The following is a 20703-nucleotide window of genomic DNA, read 5'->3' on the forward strand; positions in this document are numbered from 1 at the left end:
TGAGCTTTTATCCTTCTTAGTGGTCAGTCAGAGAAAAGTTATTTCAGTTTGTACACCATTCAACTCTTACCAGTTTAAAGGACAATAAGAGGCTGTGCAATTCCGTTTAAGCTGCGTCTGTCATTTTCAGTGCATAATGCTTTCATAGCTCCAAATGTCAGCCTTTTGTTTGCAGATGTAACTTCTCTATAGGCTGTTGGTGGCCTTCATTTGCAACACGAAAATGCCTGAATACACTAATCCACCACAGCAAGCAAGCATTTATGAACCTTTCAGTTCAAATTCATTAAAAATTGATAAGACTAAACATTCCAAGAATTTTTTTTTTCCTGCAGCAGTTTGTATTATTTTATGATGGCACATAAAAGACATCCCGCAACAATCATCACTCAGAGTTTGGTCAGTTTGGTCCACTGGGCTCAACAGTCTGATAAATAAGGGTCAGTTCTTTATCTTGCCTAAAACAGAAAGGCCTCCTGTCAGCATCACTGTCAGTGCTCAGTACTCAGTGATGTTCCTCGTTTCACTGAATGTGCTACTAGACATTTTTAAAAAACGATTTTAACATCTAATTATTGTCCAAACGAGAAACACTTTGTTGTGTGAAATTTACTCATAACGTAGCTGCCGGGTCTGAACAAAGCCTCTGGCACTCCCCACACACAAGCTAATGTTAGCCAAAGCTGATCTCCTGGTCAGGATAAATCCCCCAAAACTGTTAAGATTTGCTCTCAGAAGGGAAATGGCTGTTAAAGCTTCTGCAGTTAATATATTTGACTTTCATATTGAATGAAATCATCATGTCCCATATGAAAACCTACAAAGAATTATTAAAGTGAATAAAAGCACAAACATCAAAAACAGTCATAGTGGAACTCCATGAAAAAGCTGTTCCTCTCTGGAGTCACTACAGGTGGAAACATCGAGTCATTGTTGGATTAACATTGATCAGATGGATACAAATAGACCTGTGAATAGATGCTTATATTGGATGCTGTCTGGGTAAGTAGGCAATTGTCTGCTAATATGTTCACCATAATGTGGTAATTATGGCTAGAAAATCAGAGCAGTGTGTCACTCTGCAGCTGTGAAAGCAACATTAAACACAGCGCACAAAGGCAAAAAATGGATGGTCAACAAATCTCATTAAGACCAAAGCCCACAATAAATGATTCATTTTGTTTGGGTGGAAACACCTGATGGATCTTATTTCCATGTGCCCAAGGCTTCATTGGAAAAACAAACAAACACTGGGCGACACAATCCTTGCCATGCACACACCATCGCACATAAACCACAATCCACCAAACACTACTGTTGTTTGTGGTACACACAGCTTCTCACAGTACATGGTTACCTTTATAAGTTCAGCTCTAGCAGTCACCTCAGAAACATCAATATGTATGTATACTTTTGTCAGAGATCACAGATGATGCCCGAAACGATTACAAAATTATATATACCAGGTAGTCAGCAAATAAACTGTATACAGTGCTCCCTCCCTATAATGCGGTTCACCTTTTGCGACCTCGCTCTTTTTCTGCAATTTTGCATGCATTTTTAAAAAAAAAAATTTTGCACAGCGCATTGTATTCTGCATCCTGATTGGCTGTAGACCATTTTTAATCAATCTCCGTGCCGTGTCTCCTGTACAGTACAGAACGCCTTCAGTTTGTCAAATTCACATAAATCTTCGATCCTAGCAGCGTGACTCTGAAGTGCTGTACTGTGTGTTTGTAAGTTTTCTCCCCAACAAACACAACACTGTCGACCACCTGCAGGAGCCTTTGGTTTCATTCTATAATACTGGACTTATTTTTCAACGAAGGTTTGAACTTTGAGAGTTTAAACAAGAGAGAAAAGTGTGAAAATGTTCATGCCTGTCTGAGAAAAGTGTATAAAGTGTGTAGTGAGGGGTTTTACTTAAAACATCTATAATAATTGTAAAATATAAAGTTAGCTACTTTGCGGATTTCACCTATTGCGGGTTATTTTTAGAACGTAACTCCCACAATAAACGAGGGACGACTGTATAAAGATGGATTTGGCTTCTCAAACGTCTCCACCTTCAGCTGGTGCCCAATCCACACCTCACTGGACTCTTGCAGAGTTGTGGTCACGAGGTAGATGGTGCTTACCGTGCTGGTAATCCCCTAACCAGACGGTGGACACTGGAGGTGAAGGCAGCTGTTATATTGAGGAGGTTAACTATCGGCAGGTAAAAGCAGCAAAGCACATTGGACTGTGGCAGAGGAAAACGCACAGAACAAGAAGTTCAGTCACCTGGCAAACCATCAGATGACTCAGAAGGTTGAAGTGGCTTTCTGTTCACAGTGGATGAGATTTGCTCTGAGTTTCTCAAGGCTCTACAAGACTGCATTAAAGTCAGTGAGAAAGCCTCTGGATCCGTAGAACATTTGCCAGCGATTGGTCCACAGAATTTCCAGGTGGAGCCAGGGGGCAGAGGGCATCTGTTTTGATGGCATCAGGATCTTGTCTCTACTATTTGCAGATGATGTGATGTTTTTCTCTTCAATGAGTTTAGTCATCAAGCTTGGAGTGAGAAGAATTGTGGCTTTCTTGTGTGCAAGAAACAACAGTATGAGTGTTTCGGGGGAGTTTGACTTTTAATTAAGAAGCCACTATTGTATGAGCATCACTGTGTTTTTCCAAGTTGGAGCCACACTAAGCTCTCGTGCTCTGGTGTGTATGGGAGGAAACCACAGCATGTCATGAATACTGTGGTTTGTTCTGAGGGATTTACTGTAAATTCAATATTTGTCTTCAGTAACTGAAAGGTGTGCTGTGTGTTAAATGGCTAAACTATGGTACAATCAGTATCACCTGCAACACACTGATTCAATGCAGGTTGTGGAAGCAGGAACACTACATCTAGTATCCTACAACAATTAGGAAAAGGACACTATCACATTATATATATACAAGTATGTTAGCATACATGGTGGAGTGATTCTGGGGGTTGTTTAGTCAGCTCTCAGTGCCTGATGTGAACAGAAACACTCCCTGTGTCTCAGATCCTGGGCTTGTTCTTTCCGTCCTCTGCCAGGGAGAGAATAGAAGTAGGCGATCACTGCCATTTGTCTGTTTGTTGGCCAAAATCTACCAAGCCAAATCTGATCAAACTTGGTAGGTAGGAGGAGCACGGGTAAATAAAGAAACCACTACATTTCTGTGTGGATCTGGACCACTTCAAAAAATAAAAAGCAAAATGGGGCTTTGGACTTGGGAGAGGATGAACACTCTTTGCTAGCTTGAAGAGCACATATGGAACAGCACCACCAACAATGCATTTGGTGGTGATGCGTTAATTTCCCTCCATGAAGATTCATTATTCTCAATGACCTAAAGCCCCACAGGTTGAATAAACGGCTCCAAACGTGGCTAATATGAACGCTCCCTCAGGAATCCCTGATGATGTTGATGCAGCGAGGCAGTAAGAGCAAGAAGACAGACTGTATGTATCCACTGTAAAGGTGCCCACGGGCCGTGGCACCACAGGATTACCTCCCTGCATGGATTCCTGTCACGCATGGCTGTGACAGTTCAGCCACCTCTGACGCTGGTGTGAAAGGCGTGCGAGTGTCACTGTGGTGAGTTGCATTGCATTCACATGCAGGAGAAGTGTAACCACAGTGCAGGCGGATTCTGGTCGATCTGCCTACATGTGAGCGCTCAGTGCCAGGCAGCTAAATTAAGAGCATCAGTGATTAAGTAAAAGGCTCCTTGCTCTGACTTCTCTCATCTCAGGATAAATGGAAACTGATGAGCACTCAGAACTTGACACAACTCTTCTTTCTCTCTTTTCTCCGAGGCTCCTTTCCATTTCCTTCTCTACCTCCTCTCCTTTCTCTCCCCTCTTTTCTTTCTCTTCTGCCCACTTTCCACTCTCCCTTTCTCTCTTTGCTTCCTTCACACTCAGTTCCTTACTCCTCCCACTTCCTTCTCTCTTCTTTCTTGAGCCTGTCATAGTTTTCCTCATCTCTTCCTGTCTTCCAGTCTTCACTTGTCTGCTTTGCCCGGTTTTCCTCATCTTCCTGTCCGTTCTTTCCCCTCTGTTTTTTCCCTTTTCTCTGTCTTTATTTTTTTTTACATAACTACTCTTGTTCTTCTCGCCTCTCCTCCCCTCTTCTTCCTGCCATTCATCCTTCCTTTTTCCTCTTTCCTCCACAGGCCCCTGCAGTCTTTCCTTTTTCTACACCTTCTCATTTCTTTTCTGTTTCCTGTTTTGTCTGTTCATCTTTACCCTTCATTTCCCCTCTCCCCTTTCTTTTCTTTTTAACTATCCCTTATTTTCAGTTTCCTCCCAATTCCAGTTCCCCTCTTTCATCTCATCTTCATCTTCTTCTTCTTCTTGCTCTCTCTAGCTTCATTAGTTTCCTTTTCATTCCCCATTCCTATATCTCCCCGTGTTCCCCTTTTCCCTCCTCCCACACTCTCACACTTCATCCATCGTTTCTGTCTCACTCCTTTGCTCTTTCCTTGCCTCTTCTCCTTCAAACACCTCTTCCTCTCTCTCGCTCCTGTCCAAGTCTTTCTTCTTTTCATCTCTCTCTCCTCCTCCTCTCTTCTCTATTCCAGCAGTACCGACTTAGTGAGCAGCAGCGGCAGCAGCGGCAGCAGCACCGTCACTCAGCTCAGCAATAACTCGCATGAAAGTGAGGACCTGCTTTTTTTTCTTGACTCTTTTTTTATTTTTAAAGATTTAATCTTTTCTTTTGAGTATTTTTTTCCCTCCACTTTTCAGCCGCTGGTTGTTTTCCCAGTGCAGCAGAATGAGGGTACCATGCATCCCAAATAGGCTTTCTGTCCTCACTCCAACTAGAGCACGCAGCCATATGCTTGTCTTCGTTCCTTCAGCTCACTGGAGTTAAACAGGTCAGTCTGTAGCTTTTATATAAAATTTAAAAGTGGGGACTTTAGAAGACGGGATTTTCTTAATGAAATTTCTCATGCAAACCCTTCATGTAGTGGCAGAGTGTGTTTGGGCACGACCACTGATATCAAGCTGCATGTTTCAGAGGATAATAGTATGAAATATTCAGGATAGTTATCGTCCTGTGAGAATGACAGAAATCGATTTTTGTCAAGAGACAAATCATCTTTTTTTTTCTTTTTTTTGAAACTTTAATATTTGGAAGTTGGTGAAGATATTTGGGGGACATTTCTGTGTTTTCGCTGTTTTTTTTTTTTGTGACATAAAGACACATGCACTGGTCTTCAGTGAAAATGGAGATCACAACGTCAGTGGTTTAAGCAGGATGGAAGCATCGGAGGCGTTGACGCCTGTAACGGCCACCACGCCGGCCACATTGATACCAAACTCTTCTCTGGAGAATGTCAGCCAGGCGTCCTCTGGCTCGTCCAGATCTCCTCCTCTACCTCCTCACTCGCAGGTGGCGTCGGTGTTTATCGTGCTGGTGGTCACGGTCATCATCCTGGGGACTGTGGTGGGGAACGTGCTGGTCGTGGTGGCGGTGTTCACCAGTCGAGCCCTGAGGGCACCTCAGAACCTTTTCCTGGTGTCTCTGGCTTCAGCGGACATACTGGTGGCAACTCTGGTCATCCCCTTCTCCCTAGCCAATGAGGTGAGGCGACTGTTTTGTAGTTCCAAGTTCACACAGTTTTCTATGTATTCGGTTCCTGTTCCTTGTCTGTTTACAAACAAGAATTAATAGCTGTATTAGCGCCGATCAGGTCAAATCTCTGAAAGTCCAATAATTTTAGATGTTGTTCAAACTTGGTCTGGAGGTTTCTCTCCATCTCGATTCTTCTCTTGTGAAAAAATACAGTGTTCACTGCACCAACACAGGGGCTCACCACAGAGCTCCTGCAACGCTGAGTCTGCCGACAGATGAGTAGTCTCTGTGCAGCCCTTTCCTTTCATTTCTCAACATACTGCAGTCTACAATTATTTGATGGTTAAATGAGTTTCACTGGGAGTATCAAGGTTAAGAGAACATGATTTTCTTCATTTTCATTTGAGTATTTATGATTTCCATGATATAAAAAGCCTAAAAAAAAGCTATCCTATTTTTCTCTCTGTCCCCTGCTCATCCTTATTGTCACCCTCAGGGCACCCTCCATTCTCCCCTCTCTCTTCACTTTCATCATCCTCTCACTCTGTGCTCACTGGCTGCTATACAGAATGACCCTCTGCAAGTACCAAGCGTACGGGACTGATCCGAGCCCCGTGAGCTTGCAGCCTTGTGCTGTTTGGTGATGAGGTACATCGCACAACCCTCTGTAGAGCTCGTCTGTCCTGCATGGTGCTGTTCCCGAACCAGGTTAAGATGTTTCCCGTCAGGATGCTCTCTATGGTGCACGAGTAAAAGTTCCTGAGCACCTAGGAGGGCAGTTGGAAGTCTCCCAAGCGTCTGAGGTTGTAGAGACGCTGACGGGCCTTTTTCACCACGGTGTTGATGTGACAGGACCATGACAGATCCTGCGTGATGTGAACTCCGAGGTATTTGAAGCTGTCCACTCTCTCCACTGGGCACTCGTTGATGACAGGGGTCTGGTAGTTCCTCTCCTGCTTAGTGCTGAAGTCCACTATCAGCTCCTTTGTCTTACTGACGTTTAGAAGGAGGTTGTTCCTCTGGCACCAGTTCTCCAGATTCCTAATCTCCTTCAGGTAGGCCGTCTCGTTGTTATCAGAGATCAGGCCCACCACGACGGTGTCGTCAGCAAACTTGATGATGGTGGTGGAGCTGGTAGTGGCCACACAGTCATATGTGTACAAAGAGTACAGCAGGGGGCTCAGAACACACCCCTGGGGGGCTCCAGTGCTGAGAGTGGTGGAGGCTGAGACATGTCCGCCCATCCTTACTGCCTGTGGTCTGCCAGTTAGGAAGTTGGAGATCCACTGACACATAGATGAGCTGAGTCCCAGATGCTCCAGCTTGGTGGTGAGTGTGGAGGGAATTATGGTGTTAAATGCAGAGCTGTAGTCTATGAAGAGCATTTTAACATAATTCCCCCTTCTAGTGTCCAAGTGAGTGAGTGATGTGTGGAGGAGATGAGAGATGGCATCGTCTGTGGAACGATTTGGACGGTAAGCGAACTGTAGTGGGTCCAGTGTGTCTGGTAGTGAAGAAATGATGAAGTCTCTGACCAGGCGTTCAAAGCACTTCATCACTACTGAGGTGAGGGCTACAGGGCGATAGTCATTGAGAGAAGCAGGGTGGGGTTTCTTCGGGACAGGAACAATGATGGACTCTTTGAAGCATGTGGGGATCACCGACTGAGATAAAGAGATGTTGAATATCTCAGTGAACACAGGAGCTAGCTGGTATGCGCAGTCTCTGAGGATACAACCTGAGATGCCGTCTGGTCCTGCTGCTTTCCTGGTGTTCACTCTCTTGAAGGCTCTCCTTACTTCATGCTCGGAGATGACGAGCATGTTTCCGGTGCTGGCAGTATCTTCCTGTTTGCAGCCATTAGCGCCGCTAACACTAGCATTGTTGGAGTCCTTAGCTGCAGCCTCGAAGCGAGCATAGAAAGTGTTCAGCTCGTCTGCCAGAGTCACGGCCGCGTTCGTCATACCGGTTGTTGGTGCTTTATAGTCCGTTATTGTCCTTAGTCCCCGCCACAGGCTCCTAGAGTCACTCTGTTGGAGTTGTGACTCTAGTTTCCTCCCATAGCGCTGCTTCGCCTCTTTCACCGCCCTCCGCACGTTATATGACGCGGCTTTGTACGGGTCCATGTCCCCCGTCGTGAGTCCCGTGTTGTAGGCAGCGGAGCGGGATCTCAGAGCGTCGCTTCCCTTTGTTCTCCCTCAAGATCTCACTCGGCCAGCTCGGATCCGGAGTTAAAAACTTCGAATTGTGAGTACATTGTATACCAATAGAAACAAGAGTGTCACTGTCATACCTAATGTACCCAATAGTGATGATTTTGCCGATTTAGAAACGCTGAAAACTAACTTAAAAAACAAAGACAAAGAAAAAGTGGTCGGAGCAGTCGTGACGGTGTTCCAGATCTACTGGCGTTTAGATCAACTGGCGTTGGTCGAACAGATGTGTGGCAGTCTTGCGTTTCAGGAGCTGCTACCGACAAACCAGCAAAAAAACGCCAAATGTGTCATCTGTGACACTTGTGAGGTTATCTCAAACACACTCTGTCAGTCTTGATGCTGTTGAACAACAAAATGTTTAAAAATGTGGCGAGTTTACCTGGTGATATCCTCATGCACGACGCGATCGCAAAAACAGCAAACAAGTAACACCACGCCGATGTTGTTCACAGGACAGCAAGAGTAAACGATCGGGAGACTCTTGTCGTCGTTATCGTTCCCCTCGCACGGTTTATTTCTCCGAATTCAGCGTTTTTGCTTCACAACTAAAGCGAGCAGTTTACTTTGTGCACTAACATGGAGTCGGGTCAACCAGCGCCACCTCTGGCCAAGTGCCACAGCCTACAGCCAGATCAACCTGTGACACACATCTGCACCACGTTTGAATCAGTGTCATGCACATTTGTACCTTTCAATTGTCTCTGTTTGTGCGTCATGCAAATAAACCTTTGAAAAGAATGAAATGATATCATATATTCCTTATTGGCCTACATTTGTACAAAATTCCAAATTATATACACAAAGTCATAGAAATCACCACTCCAATTGGTCATCATGATTTTGATATTCTCTTTTTCCATAACAATGAAATACACCTTGGACAAATATGACACATCAATATTTCATTAGTGTTGTAACATCACATGTCGTTAGCATAGTCTGCCTGTGTCTTCCCTCTGCAAACGAACATTTCAGAGTTGGTTGTTATATACAGTCTGTATAAGTGTGGTTAATCTAATAAACATTTGTAAGGAGATGGCAGTTACTGTGAATGTACTGCAGGTGATTAGTAATAAACAGTCAGACAATGACCCTGACAATCTCATTCAATCTTGCAGATTGAATGCACCTTCTGTGGAAAGTGGTACCACACAGTGTTGTGGACAAATGTTGTGGGTGCTAAATAAACAGAAAAAAGTGATCCCTGTTGTCTTTGCTTACTGATTGTTTTTAGTGTTGACAATCCACATTGCTGCCATTGCATCTGTCAACATGTTTGTGGGCAGATTTGGATGTACCAGGGGTAAGTGCAGCCACTCAGCCTCTACTCAATGTGATCATAGCAGCAGGTGCAGATGTGTCACAAGTTAATCTAGTAGTAGGCTGTGGTAGTAGTGGACTGACCTCCATTGGAGACTGCTCCAGCTGCTGTGTGATAGTGGATCTGCTACAAATTGAAGATCATAAGCAAGTTTTGGAAATTAACCCTTGTATTATGTTGAAGAACAAACAATTGACATTGATTTTGTTGCGGGTCATTTTGACCCGTACTGTGTAAATCCACTCAGAATTATCCAAAAACTGCAATAAAACAATAGCAACTTTATTTTCCATTAGATAAACATGTAGAACACAGACATACAACAGTTAGACTTTCCATAACTATTTTAGGAACAATTTGGTTTTTCGTTCTTACAAACACATTTCTTTTGAACTTGCCCAACGTTCTCAGTTTTTCAATGCTCAACATTTTCAATTTTGTCCACATGCTGGACAAAATGTGCTTTCTGCAGATGTACTTCTTGCATTCCTCACAGAAAGTGCTTGTTTTCAAACAGGAATCTTCCTAACTAAGATTTAAAACAAAGGATTTCTACGTCTCCTCCAGTCTCACAAACAGATGACAAACCAAGCGACACACCTGAGTCACTGACTTTCTTAAATCCACTCACTCTCACTGGCTCTGTTTATTACTAATCACTGTGTAACTGCTGTGAATTCAAAGTAACTGCCATCTCCTTACAAATGTTCATTAGATTAACCACACTTATACAGACTGTATATAACTCCAGCCATGTTGATGGATTGCCTATATTGGCTGGAAATATTAATTTCCAGGGAACAGACACAGACAAACGATGCTTACAGGATGTGATGTGACAACACTAATGAAATATTGATGTGTCATATTTGTCCAAGGTGTATTTCATTGTTATGGAAAAAGAGAATATCAAAATCATGATGACCAATTGGAGTGGTGATTTCTATGACTTTGTGTATATAATTTGGGATTTTGAACAAATGTAGGCCAATAAGGAATATATGATATCATTTCATTCTTTTCAAAGGTTTATTTGCATGACGCACAAACAGAGACAATTGAAAGGTACAAATGTGCATGACACTGATTCAAACGTGGTGCAGATGTGTCACAGGTTGATCTGGCTGTAGGCTGTGGCACATGGCCAGAGGTGGCGCTGGTTGACCCGACTCCATGTTAGTGCACAAAGTAAACTGCTCGCTTTAGTTGTGAAGCAAAAACGCTGAATTCGGAGAAATAAACCGTGCGAGGGGAACGATAACGACGACAAGAGTCTCCCGATCGTTTACTCTTGCTGTCCTGTGAACAACATCGGCGTGGTGTTACTTGTTTGCTGTTTTTGCGATCGCGTCGCGCATGAGGATATCACCAGGTGAACTCGCCACATTTTTAAACATTTTGTTGTTCAACAGCATCAAGACTGACAGAGTGTGTTTGAGATAACCTCACAAGTGTCACAGATGACACATTTGGCGTTTTTTTGCTGGTTTGTCGGTAGTAGCTACTGAAACGCAAGACTGCCACACATCTGTTCGACCAACGCCAGTTGATCTAAACGCCAGTAGATCTGGAACAACGGCAGCCGACCTCACCAGCGCCATTCTTGTTTATAAAACAATATTTACAGTATGTTAAAATATGTTGGCCTGATTTAGGCGTATGACAGGTGCAATCATACGACATAGAACAGCTAATAAGGACACTGGTCTTGCAGGAGTTATTTAGTAATACATAATAACTCCCGATGGCATTCATTAGAGTACACAAAAGCTCACTTCCCTCAGAGCGGGTCACCATATAATACAGCTTAGTGCTTCTTGTGTTGCTACGTTTTCAGCTGAAGCCGCGATCAATACAAATGACTGCTTGGAGTAAGGTGTAGCTGCCAGTACAGCCCAGTACCAGTCAGACTGTGCTGTGGACTCAACTATTCTGCATCATTTGTAAGCCTCCACTATTTTTTTTTAAATTAAAGTCCAGTCACCCAATAAATTTATTTAGGCAATTTATTTTTTTGGAATTAAAAAAAGCTTTTTGTCATGGTCCAAGAAAACCCAGCGTTTTGCTTCTCTTACTCTCATGTGTTGTGTTTAGCTTTGCGTCTTCTGTCTCCAGCTGAGTTCCCCATGTGTTTCCTGTTCCCTTGTTGTTCCCTGTCTAAGCTCTTTGTTTCCTTCTGTCCGGCGTTGCGATCTCCCTCATGGTTGTGTGAGTCTCTGTGTGTTCAGTTCATTAGATTTTCCAGTTTAGTTTTGTACAGTTTATTCCTGTGTTTGAGTCTCGCCTATGAGTCTGCCTTTGGGTCCTTTCCTGCCTGCAGCACACAGCCGATCATGACACTTTTCATCCCAGCATTTCAACGTGCCCTCCTACCATTGTGACAAAGTCTGTCCCATTTTCCGCTCCATTACCGCGAGATTGCATCAAATAGGAATCTCATACCCAAGTAGCTCATCTGTTTGAAATGACCCTCAAAGCCTGTGATGTTCAAGAAACCTGATTGGGATCATTTGCATATCCTGCTGTAAGCAGCCATCAGAAGATGTGTACACTGTGGCTGTAAAGAGATAGACATGGTCAGCAACAATATTCAGGTGGGCTGTGGTATTTAAATGACGCACAGCTGGTAAAGAGCCAAAGTGTGCCAAGAAAATATCTCCCATCACCGCCATAAGTACCTTGAACCACTTATTCAAGGCAGGATGGATCTATGCTTTCATGTCGTTTCAGCAGAAATCCAGACTCATGAGATCAGGCAACATTTGTTCAACCTTTTATTGTTCACTTCGGTGAGCCTTTGCAAACTGCTCTTAGCTGACAGGATTAGCACTTGGTGTGGTCTTCTGCTGCTGTGGCCCAAGCCCAGTGTATGATGCATTCATAGATGCTCTTCTGCACACTTTGGTTGTAATGAGTCGTTGTTTGAGTTACTGTTCCCCTCCTCTGAGCTGTCTCCTCTGGGAAAGACAAAGATTTTTTTTTTTTCTAGAGAACTGCCACTAACTGGATGTTTTGTCTTTTTCCTGCCATTCTTTGTGAACTCTATAGATGCTTGTGTGGAAAAATTCCAGTAGATCAACAGTTTCTGAAGTACTCAGTTTTCTTTTCTTTCCTTTCTCTCCCGTTCTGATGCTTGGTTGGACCTTCAGTGCAGTGCAATGATATGCACTACACTGAATAATTTACTGTAACACAAACACATATTTATTCATATTCAGTGCTGATGTACGCAGTAACATATTTTTTAGAAATGTGCATTACTAATTTTGAATCACTTCGCCTCTGTCAGTGCACCCCAGGGCGGCTGTGGCTACAATGTAGCTTGCCATCACCAGTGTGTGAATGTGTGTGTGAATGGGTGGATGACTGGATGTGTAAAGTGCTTTGGGGTCCTTAGGGACTAGCAAAGCGCTATACACATACAGGCCATTTACCATTTACCATTCACTTAAAGCTGGATTACCTCACAGGGGTGTCTAAGGAGCTTGGAAAGAAAAGTGTCTGGACTTCTTTAAGTTGCTTGAAGACGTTTCACCTATCATCCGAGAAGCTTCTTCAGTTCTAGGGTCAAAAGGTGGAGAGTCCCAGAGTTAAACCCTGTAGGACTGTCCCCCCCAAGAGGGCCAAAGGACCCCCTAATGATCCTCTACCTAATCACACGATCCATGGTGTGAAAGCGGGTGTGGGTCACAATCAGCCAAGGTTTCAGGTGAACCCGCTGTGAAACTTAGCCCCAACCTATCATGTTGTTTTCTGAGGTCAATCTGGGACTCTCCAGCATTTGACCTGAAGAAGCTTCTCGGATGAGAGGTGAAACGTCTTCAAGCAACTTAAAGAACTCCAGACGCTTTTCTTTCCAAGCTCCTTAGACTACGATGACCTGGATGACTGAGAACCTTCACAGACTCACGAGGGTGTCCACCTTCACACCTCAAAGAAAAAAGCTGTAACAACTGGGAATCCTCCACTGAGTCTTCTAAATTAAGTCATGTGAAATGTTCACACCAGTGTGTGAATGGGTGGATGACTGAATGTAGTGTAAAGCACTTTGGGGTCCTTAGGGACTAAGTAAAGCGCTTTACAAATACAGGCCATTTACCATATTTACCATTCACTTGGATAAATGACAAATAGAAAAAGGGCAGCTTGTGGTTTTTTTAATCACTGCGATTAAAACGCCAACAAAAGAAAGCAGTGTAGTGGAAGATATAGTGAAGCCTTTAGTTTACTTATAAAGACTGATCCAAGGACTGTGAATCACATGGTGCAGACCTTTTTACATATTTTCTATTAGCAGGCTTTTAGGCTTTCAGTGACACTGGGGAAACACTGGTAGGAGACCACAGCATGACCAGTAATGCAACTGTGTGAAAATGAACTGGTTGCTTTTGAAATGAATGCTTCGAAGTTGGAGACCAGGTCTACAGCTGCTGTTCAAAGCGACTTTAGTACCTCAAAATTGCAATGCAATAACAATAAGTACTTTATTCATCTTTTCATGGCTAAAGATGAAAATAAATACTTAAGAAAAAAATCCTGATTGAGGTTGTCATAATTCATGCATGACAGGGTTAAAGGAACCCTCCAGCATTGGGCCAAAAACATGCACTGCATGCACATAAAGACTGCATCACAATGAAGCCGGGGGTAAATATGTGGGGTGGGAGCTTCTGGTGCTGAATTTTGAATTAGTATCCAGGTGTGGATCAAGAGAAGCATTTCCATCCACTTGTTTTTAAAAATGCATTTCCGATTTGACCTTGCAATACCCAGAAGGAAAACAGACATTTTCAAAACATTTGAAGCATGCAGAAGAAACAAATACATGATATATAATGCACAAAACATACATGAATGTATGTAATGTTCACAGCAGCTTCTGCTCTGCTGCTGAGACACAAGAAACGTTGAAGACATTTCTCCATTTTTTACTCTTTGATTAAAGCACATTGAATCAAATCATATCCTTCCCTCATCTCCTTGTAATAATTGCAGCCTGCGGAAGTGTGAGCCCCATCAGCTGTTTATGGCAACAAATTTACTTCATCCATCCATTCAGTTTCTACTTCTTAACGGGGTCTGCATGTTGAGGGCAGCAGCAAAGATGCCCTGACACCCCCTCCAGCTCTTCTGGGGAGATACTGAGGCCCAGCTCAGAGTCCGTCTCTTCAGCGTGTCCTGGATCTGTCCTGGGGTCTCCTTCTAAAACACGTCACAACAGGAACACCCATGAGGCATCCCAGTAGGATGCCCGAAGCACCTCGTGGCTTTGACTGATCTCCTCGTCTTATCTCTAAGGCTGAGCCCCGACACAAGAAGCTCAATCTCTGTGATTGGATTCTTTCAGGTGCATTCACCTAAGCACACAGCTTTCTTGTCACCACAAAAGACCGACACATAAATTCACTCATGCTCATACATTTGCATAAAGGTCATGGATGGAATTATTTCCTAGATTTTCTCGAACACCGATGGGGATTGAGCGCAGTGTGTGAAATTAAAGCTGGGATTGAGCAGTCTGAATGTTGACGCTCTGAGGTCAGGGACAACTCTAACCCTAACCCCAGGAAATCAGCAGGCTTTGTGTTTATTGAAAGGCAAAGTCTTGGCAGACCTGGAACAAAGACATGATCGCTTTGCTGACACGCAGCAAAAGCTAATCACATATTTACCAAAACATCAATTTTTTTTTTTTTTTTTTTTAAGTGTAGTGTTCGGTTAGAGCGAGGGTCAGGATCACCGCCTTCAGTACGCTGATGTAGACCTCAGAGGGTTATTGATTCCTCCTGTGACTGAGGAAGTAGAGCAGGTCATCTACTACACCAAAGGTCAATTATTGGAGCTGAGCCTCATCCAATCCTTAATGGGCAAGGTAATGTACCAAACCCCCGATGCATCTCTCAGATTGTGAGTGTGCATGTGTGTGTGAGGGTTAGTTAGAAAGGTCTTAAAGGGATCGAATGATGCATCGTGGGTATGGGAGCATGTGGCTTGTTGTGAAAACCCCTGAGTTTGCAGGAAAAACCTGTATAAGTAATACCAGTGAGTACTGAAACATGTGCTGGGTGCAAACACACAGAGGTGCCTGTTGGTGTAACTTCAGGTACATTTTTAATATCATTATTTTTGGTGGTGGACGTGTGGATTTTTTTTATTCACGTTAGAGAGAATGCTCTTTTTGCAGAATCTCATAAACCCATGTTATTTACAACAGAACATAGAAACCATCAAATGGTTCAATTGAGAAAATGAAGCATTTTGAGTCATTTTGTTTTTGATGGTAATAACACAAAACAGCTAAAGATGCTCACACGGAGCCATGGTTACCACAGTCTAACATCTCCCATCTTTGAAACATCGGTCAGTAAATGTTTGGGAACTAAAGGGACAGTTGCTGCAGGAAGACGAGTGTTGACCCATTCTTGTTGGATAGAGGATCCTAATAAAATAAGATGTCCGTCTCACAGGAAGTAACAAAGGTCAAACCGACCATTAGGGCTAATTTACCGCTACAGAGTAGCCGACGATCTGGCGAAGAGTGAAGGTCTGAGCTGCTCCTTAAGTACTGCCGATGACCTGCAGGTGAGGAGAGGCAGGCGAGGTAGACAGGAAGTAGAAAAAACACACCTTACACACCTACGGACAGCCTGGACCATGATATTATCACTGAGTAACTGAACGGGGAAGCCCAGTCATGGCTGATATGGAGAAGCGTTCATGTTTTACTTGGAAGTGTTTGTTGTCCTTTGAGCTGGAAACATGAAATGAATTTGAACGTCTTACTGAGTAATGAAGAGACGCTCTCTGGCATTCTGCATGAAAACGTGTGAGAAGTAGACTGTCAACATCTTGGCTTGTTAAAAAACGTGACAGATAATTCTGAACAATTTAATTAATTGTTTCCCCTCGCTCAAGTTCGGAGGCACCTGTTTGATGTGTAGCTGCTGAATCCACTCTGATGTTCTCCTCTGCTCTCAGCAATAACTACCTGGTGCTTTGTTCCTGCTTTTCTTTAGCTATTATTCCTTGAAATGATCCTGCAGCTGTATTGTGTTAGACATGGCTTCATATCTGTAGTACTTTCTGTTCCTTCCTGCTCAGGTCTTTGTATTCACTCTCACACCACCGTCATCCTGGTACTTTGAGCCGTCTTTAGTCTCCTACTTAACTGGTTACATTGTAACTAGTTCTTACCTAGTCTCGTCTGCTACTTCTTTCTTCAGCTGAAGGATGGGTGGAGTTATGAGGGGAGTTATTGGGGGTGTCCAAATTCATGGGCTGCATCCAGGTCGATTACATCACAGCGACGCGATGAAGGCGGTCCAAATTTGCGTCCTCCTTTTCCCCAGATTTGAAGGATGGGTCGGGTGTATCCCTCGTGGGATCCATAGCGTGGCTCAGACGGCCAATTCCAGTTTCCAACAATGGCGGCAGCTACTTAGTTTTAATATTACTCTTATTACTCTTTCTGGGTCACAAAATAAACTTTTAAGATATTTTCAAGTGAAAATGTTGCTGTGTAAACTTCAAATCACATATTTGTAAAAGTGCTCAGACGTTTTTGGAGACGTCTGTTACCCACCAGCTCAATAGCTTGCCGGGGGTTCAAGGCTCACTAGAGCCGGCGAGAACGGCGAAGTCCCGGCAAATCGTTTTCAGACCCCTGCGGTCTTTCACTACTCAGGTTAAACATGATACATAAGTCACTTAGATAACTTAAAAATGTTATTGGCTAGACCGTCCAATTTCACAGCCACTCACTTCTGGCCTACCTGGCCTTCGGAGGACCCGGCCCACGTAGACTGCGAAGGCCGGGTCCTCAGGAAGATGCAGCCTCTGAATTTGGACACGGCTATTGTACCAGGTACTCTGACAAGGAAAAGAGATGAGACTGGAGAGAACACAAAGAAACTGCACTAATATGTAGACTTACCAGTTAACTACCAAGCCCTTATTTTAACCGTCTAGCATGGCTTATGTTCCCTGCTGATGGATGGTCATGGTTACAGTGGTCTTTGATGTTGTTGTCTTGGACTGCAGTTGGTGGAGATGAGAAGGGGGCCATTCTAACCATCAACCACACGGTGCTTCGCTAGGCACTCGGAGGCTAATGAACAGAGCAAGGAGTACAGGCTCCAGCTGCAGTCCAACATGTTGGAGTCTTTCAATGTGACGGGAGACTCACTGGAGAGACAGACGATTGTACTAATCTATTAATTATTAGAAGTTAGGCAATTTACAGAAAAGGCATTTCATAAAATGAGATGTTTGCAACACTTTTAAAGTGCGCTTGTGTCTTGTGTATAAATGGAATCTGTGAGAAATGTTGAGCTTACACCTCAGTCTACGGCTGAGTGCTTATCTTCATAACTGTTTATCTGTTCTTGAAGCCAGCTTCACCCCGCCGCCTGAAATTCAAGGAGTACGATGTTCAAAGAAAAACGATGGAATATTCCATGGTGATCCTTCCATATAAAGATTTACAGTTTAACAACAATAGTGTTGAAATGAAACTACTGATTTGTGCTCCTGGACTTTTGTGGCTTTCCCTCCCATTTATCTCGCTGTCTGTCTTTCTGTTTACTGCACTTAAAGATCCTGCTGTATTCTGTTATTTCAGTCTGCCACAGCTATGATCAGCAGCTTGAAAAGTAAGAAGAACTGTTGGCCCAGTTTTAGGAATTGCTGTTTATGATTGTGTGCTGTGCAAATAAAAACAGTCAATTTATTTTAACCCTCATCTAACATGCAGGCTCATTTCACACCTCTAAATCGATAAACTAGGAGTGCAACAGGGTAACATGTGCTACTTTTTGTTTTTACCAAGCAGGTCATAAAAAACTGAAGTACATGAGGGCAGATGAAAAGGGACATTGGAAAAGGACAGACTTGGTGCTAGCAGAAGCTGGGGGGGGGGGGGTTGATGAATATTTCTGGGAAAAGATTACTGTTTTGAACTGGCTGGAGGAAGACCAGAGCAGCAGCTGCCGTAAGAGCCTCCAGAGTAAAAAAGCAGCAGCCAGTGTGGCAGTTATGAGGTTTTGACAGAATATTTATACTGCAGTGAAATATTCGATTAAGCGATTCCCTGCTGACAGATGCTGATTGAGGAATAAGCACTTTTCTTCGTACACGTCTTAATCACTTTGTCCTCCTTCCAGGTCATGGGCTACTGGTACTTTGGTTCCACCTGGTGCTCCTTCTACCTGGCTCTGGACGTCCTCTTTTGCACTTCCTCCATTGTCCACCTGTGTGCCATCAGCCTTGACCGATACTGGTCCGTCACCAAAGCGGTGAGCTACAACCGCAAACGTACTCCCCGGCGGATCAAAACGATGATCAGCATCGTGTGGCTCATATCTATTGTCATCTCGTCCCCACCGCTGCTAATGACCCACAAAGAGGATCTGGGGACGTACGGGGAGAATAACACGCACACACAGGAGTGTCTCCTCAACAACCAGACATGGTACATCCTCTCCTCCTGCCTGGTGTCCTTCTTCGCCCCGGGAGTCATCATGATACTCGTTTACTGTAAGATATACCGCGTTGCTAAGCAGCGGGCCTCCACCGTGTTCGTGGCGAAGAACGTGATGGAGCGGCAGCCGTCGCAGTCCGAGACGTGTTTCGTGGGCACGTCCAGGGTTTGCCAAAGGAAGGGCTGTCCTCAGTATGAGCTGGACAGCCCGCGGCCCCCCGCCCGACACAGTTCTTCCAACATCGACAGCAACAGCAGCACTCACAGGAGAGGAGAGCTGGATGAGATCGACTTAGAGGAATGGAGCTGCCAAGGTGAAATAAAAACATCCTTGTCCTTTTCCTCATCGCTCCGCTTCCCCAGGAGAGGCGGTGGGAGGATGAAAACAGATGAGGGAAAGGACGCGGAGGGAGCAGCAAACAGTTTGAAACCCCCTCCTTCTGTGCCCCCTCCTTCCTGTGCCTCCATATCGTGGGCATCATCGGACCACGGCTCCAACCATTTCCTTCTCCCGTCTCCGGTGCCCGTCCGCAGCAGACACGCGTCTCTATCCAAAAACAAAGTGGCTCAAATGAGGGAGAAGCGCTTCACATTTGTCCTGGCAGTGGTGATGGGCGTATTTGTCCTCTGCTGGTTCCCGTTTTTCTTCACTTACAGCCTCCACGCTGTCTGCAGGGAGAACTGCATCATCCCTGATACTCTCTTCAACCTCTTCTTCTGGATCGGGTACTGCAACAGCTGCCTGAACCCCATCATCTACACCATTTTTAACCGAGACTTCAGAAGGGCCTTCAAGAAGATTTTATTCCAGACTCATAAACGAACCTAAGATGTCTGAGCGTGTGTGTGTGAGCGCACACACTGACACGCATTAAAACGCAATTGTGGACATGCAGTTTTAACCCTGTTTTCCACTGTGCTGTCATATCAACATTAAAGGGCTTGTCATACAGCCGGAGCCTTGATTCATTATTCAACCACTCACTAATTTATTAAATCATCACTTTCTATTCTTGTGTAAACCCACAGAGGAAGATGATTAAAGGCAGGTGTTTCTGCCTCCTTGATGCAATAACAGTTCAACATCACAACCTGGATTGTGCCTGAACTTGAATGTTAATTAGAGGAAAACGTCCACAGGGCAGCGAACAACGTCCCCGTGGTTCTTCCATGTCTGTAGCAAGCAGGCAGACTGCCTCTGCAATCCTGTTATTGACCGAAAAAAGGCTTTAAGGAATGTGAGGGGTAGAACAAACCACTGCGCTTTGAATAACACACTGTGCCTGAGAGTAATTAAACACCACTGGCACAAAGTTTAAACTTTAACTTTAGGTGGAGACAGAAAAAGCTGTAAGAAATGTGCCAGTTTTTCATGCAGCGACAGTGTTCTGTTGACACTATACAGCTTGGGGGCAAAGGCATTAAAATGCATGCACAGCTACAGTAGCAGGCGGCTGAACAGAAAGAGAGAGAAAGAAAAAGCAGAGCTTAACTACACCCAAGACTCTAACCACTAAAAATAATCAATCTCAGGCTCATTCAGCATTGGATAATTATCCTCTGACGTTTAAGATTGAAGCTCAGGACTGCTGGTGATGTAACTCAGCTTTTACCTTTCTACTGTATTTGGTAAGGAGCTCGAAGGGGCCGACATGAAGCTAAGCTGCAGATAACTGGACAGACAGTGCGGTTAATCAGGCGCTACCACAGTTTGTGCAAAAAAAACCCCCCCGTCATAAATGACTTTTCAGTTAAGATAAAACAGATTATAATAAAGTCTGATATATCTTTTCAAGCATGAAGCACAGAGACAGGTATTGGTAGTGCAACTGTGAGTAATCATACACAAAAATTGCTCCAGTTGCTATGCAACATCATACTTGACAATAACTTTAAAGTTATGTAAGAACCTCATCCCTAACAAAATCTAAAAGGAAGCAGGATGGTCCAAAACGAAGAGCTGCTTTAGATCAAACATATTCATTTGTGAGAGGCTGGGTGAAAAATGAAGAGTCTGCATTATCATACGATATATGCCACAAGGGGGTGTGCCAAAATACACAGCAGCTGGAGGAGCCACAACTGATATAT

At 44.0% G+C, this 20703-nt stretch overlaps 1 protein-coding gene across 1 annotated transcript; it reads left to right on the top strand.

Annotated features, from left to right (window-relative positions):
- The first annotated feature begins 4037 nt into the window (after positions 1–4037).
- On the top strand, positions 4038–19564 carry LOC101472695 (alpha-2Db adrenergic receptor). Its single transcript, XM_076885729.1, has 2 exons — positions 4038–5606; positions 18296–19564. The coding sequence occupies exons 1-2, from the start codon at positions 5280–5282 to the stop codon at positions 19439–19441; spliced, it is 1473 nt and encodes a 490-aa protein (XP_076741844.1). The 5' UTR covers positions 4038–5279; the 3' UTR covers positions 19442–19564.
- Positions 19565–20703: the final 1139 nt, after the last annotated feature.

Source organism: Maylandia zebra, linkage group LG1 (assembly GCF_041146795.1).
Source record: "Maylandia zebra isolate NMK-2024a linkage group LG1, Mzebra_GT3a, whole genome shotgun sequence".
In the NCBI taxonomy this organism is placed as follows: domain Eukaryota; kingdom Metazoa; phylum Chordata; class Actinopteri; order Cichliformes; family Cichlidae; genus Maylandia; species Maylandia zebra.

Excerpts from the sequence above, each read along its gene's own strand:
- LOC101472695 (XM_076885729.1), top strand. The coding sequence starts at position 5,280 with ATGGAAGCATCGGAGGCGTTGACGCCTGTAACGGCCACCACGCCGGCC. Across the intron at positions 5,607-18,295 it reads CCTTCTCCCTAGCCAATGAG|GTCATGGGCTACTGGTACTT; the intron begins GTGAGGCGACTG and ends TCCTCCTTCCAG.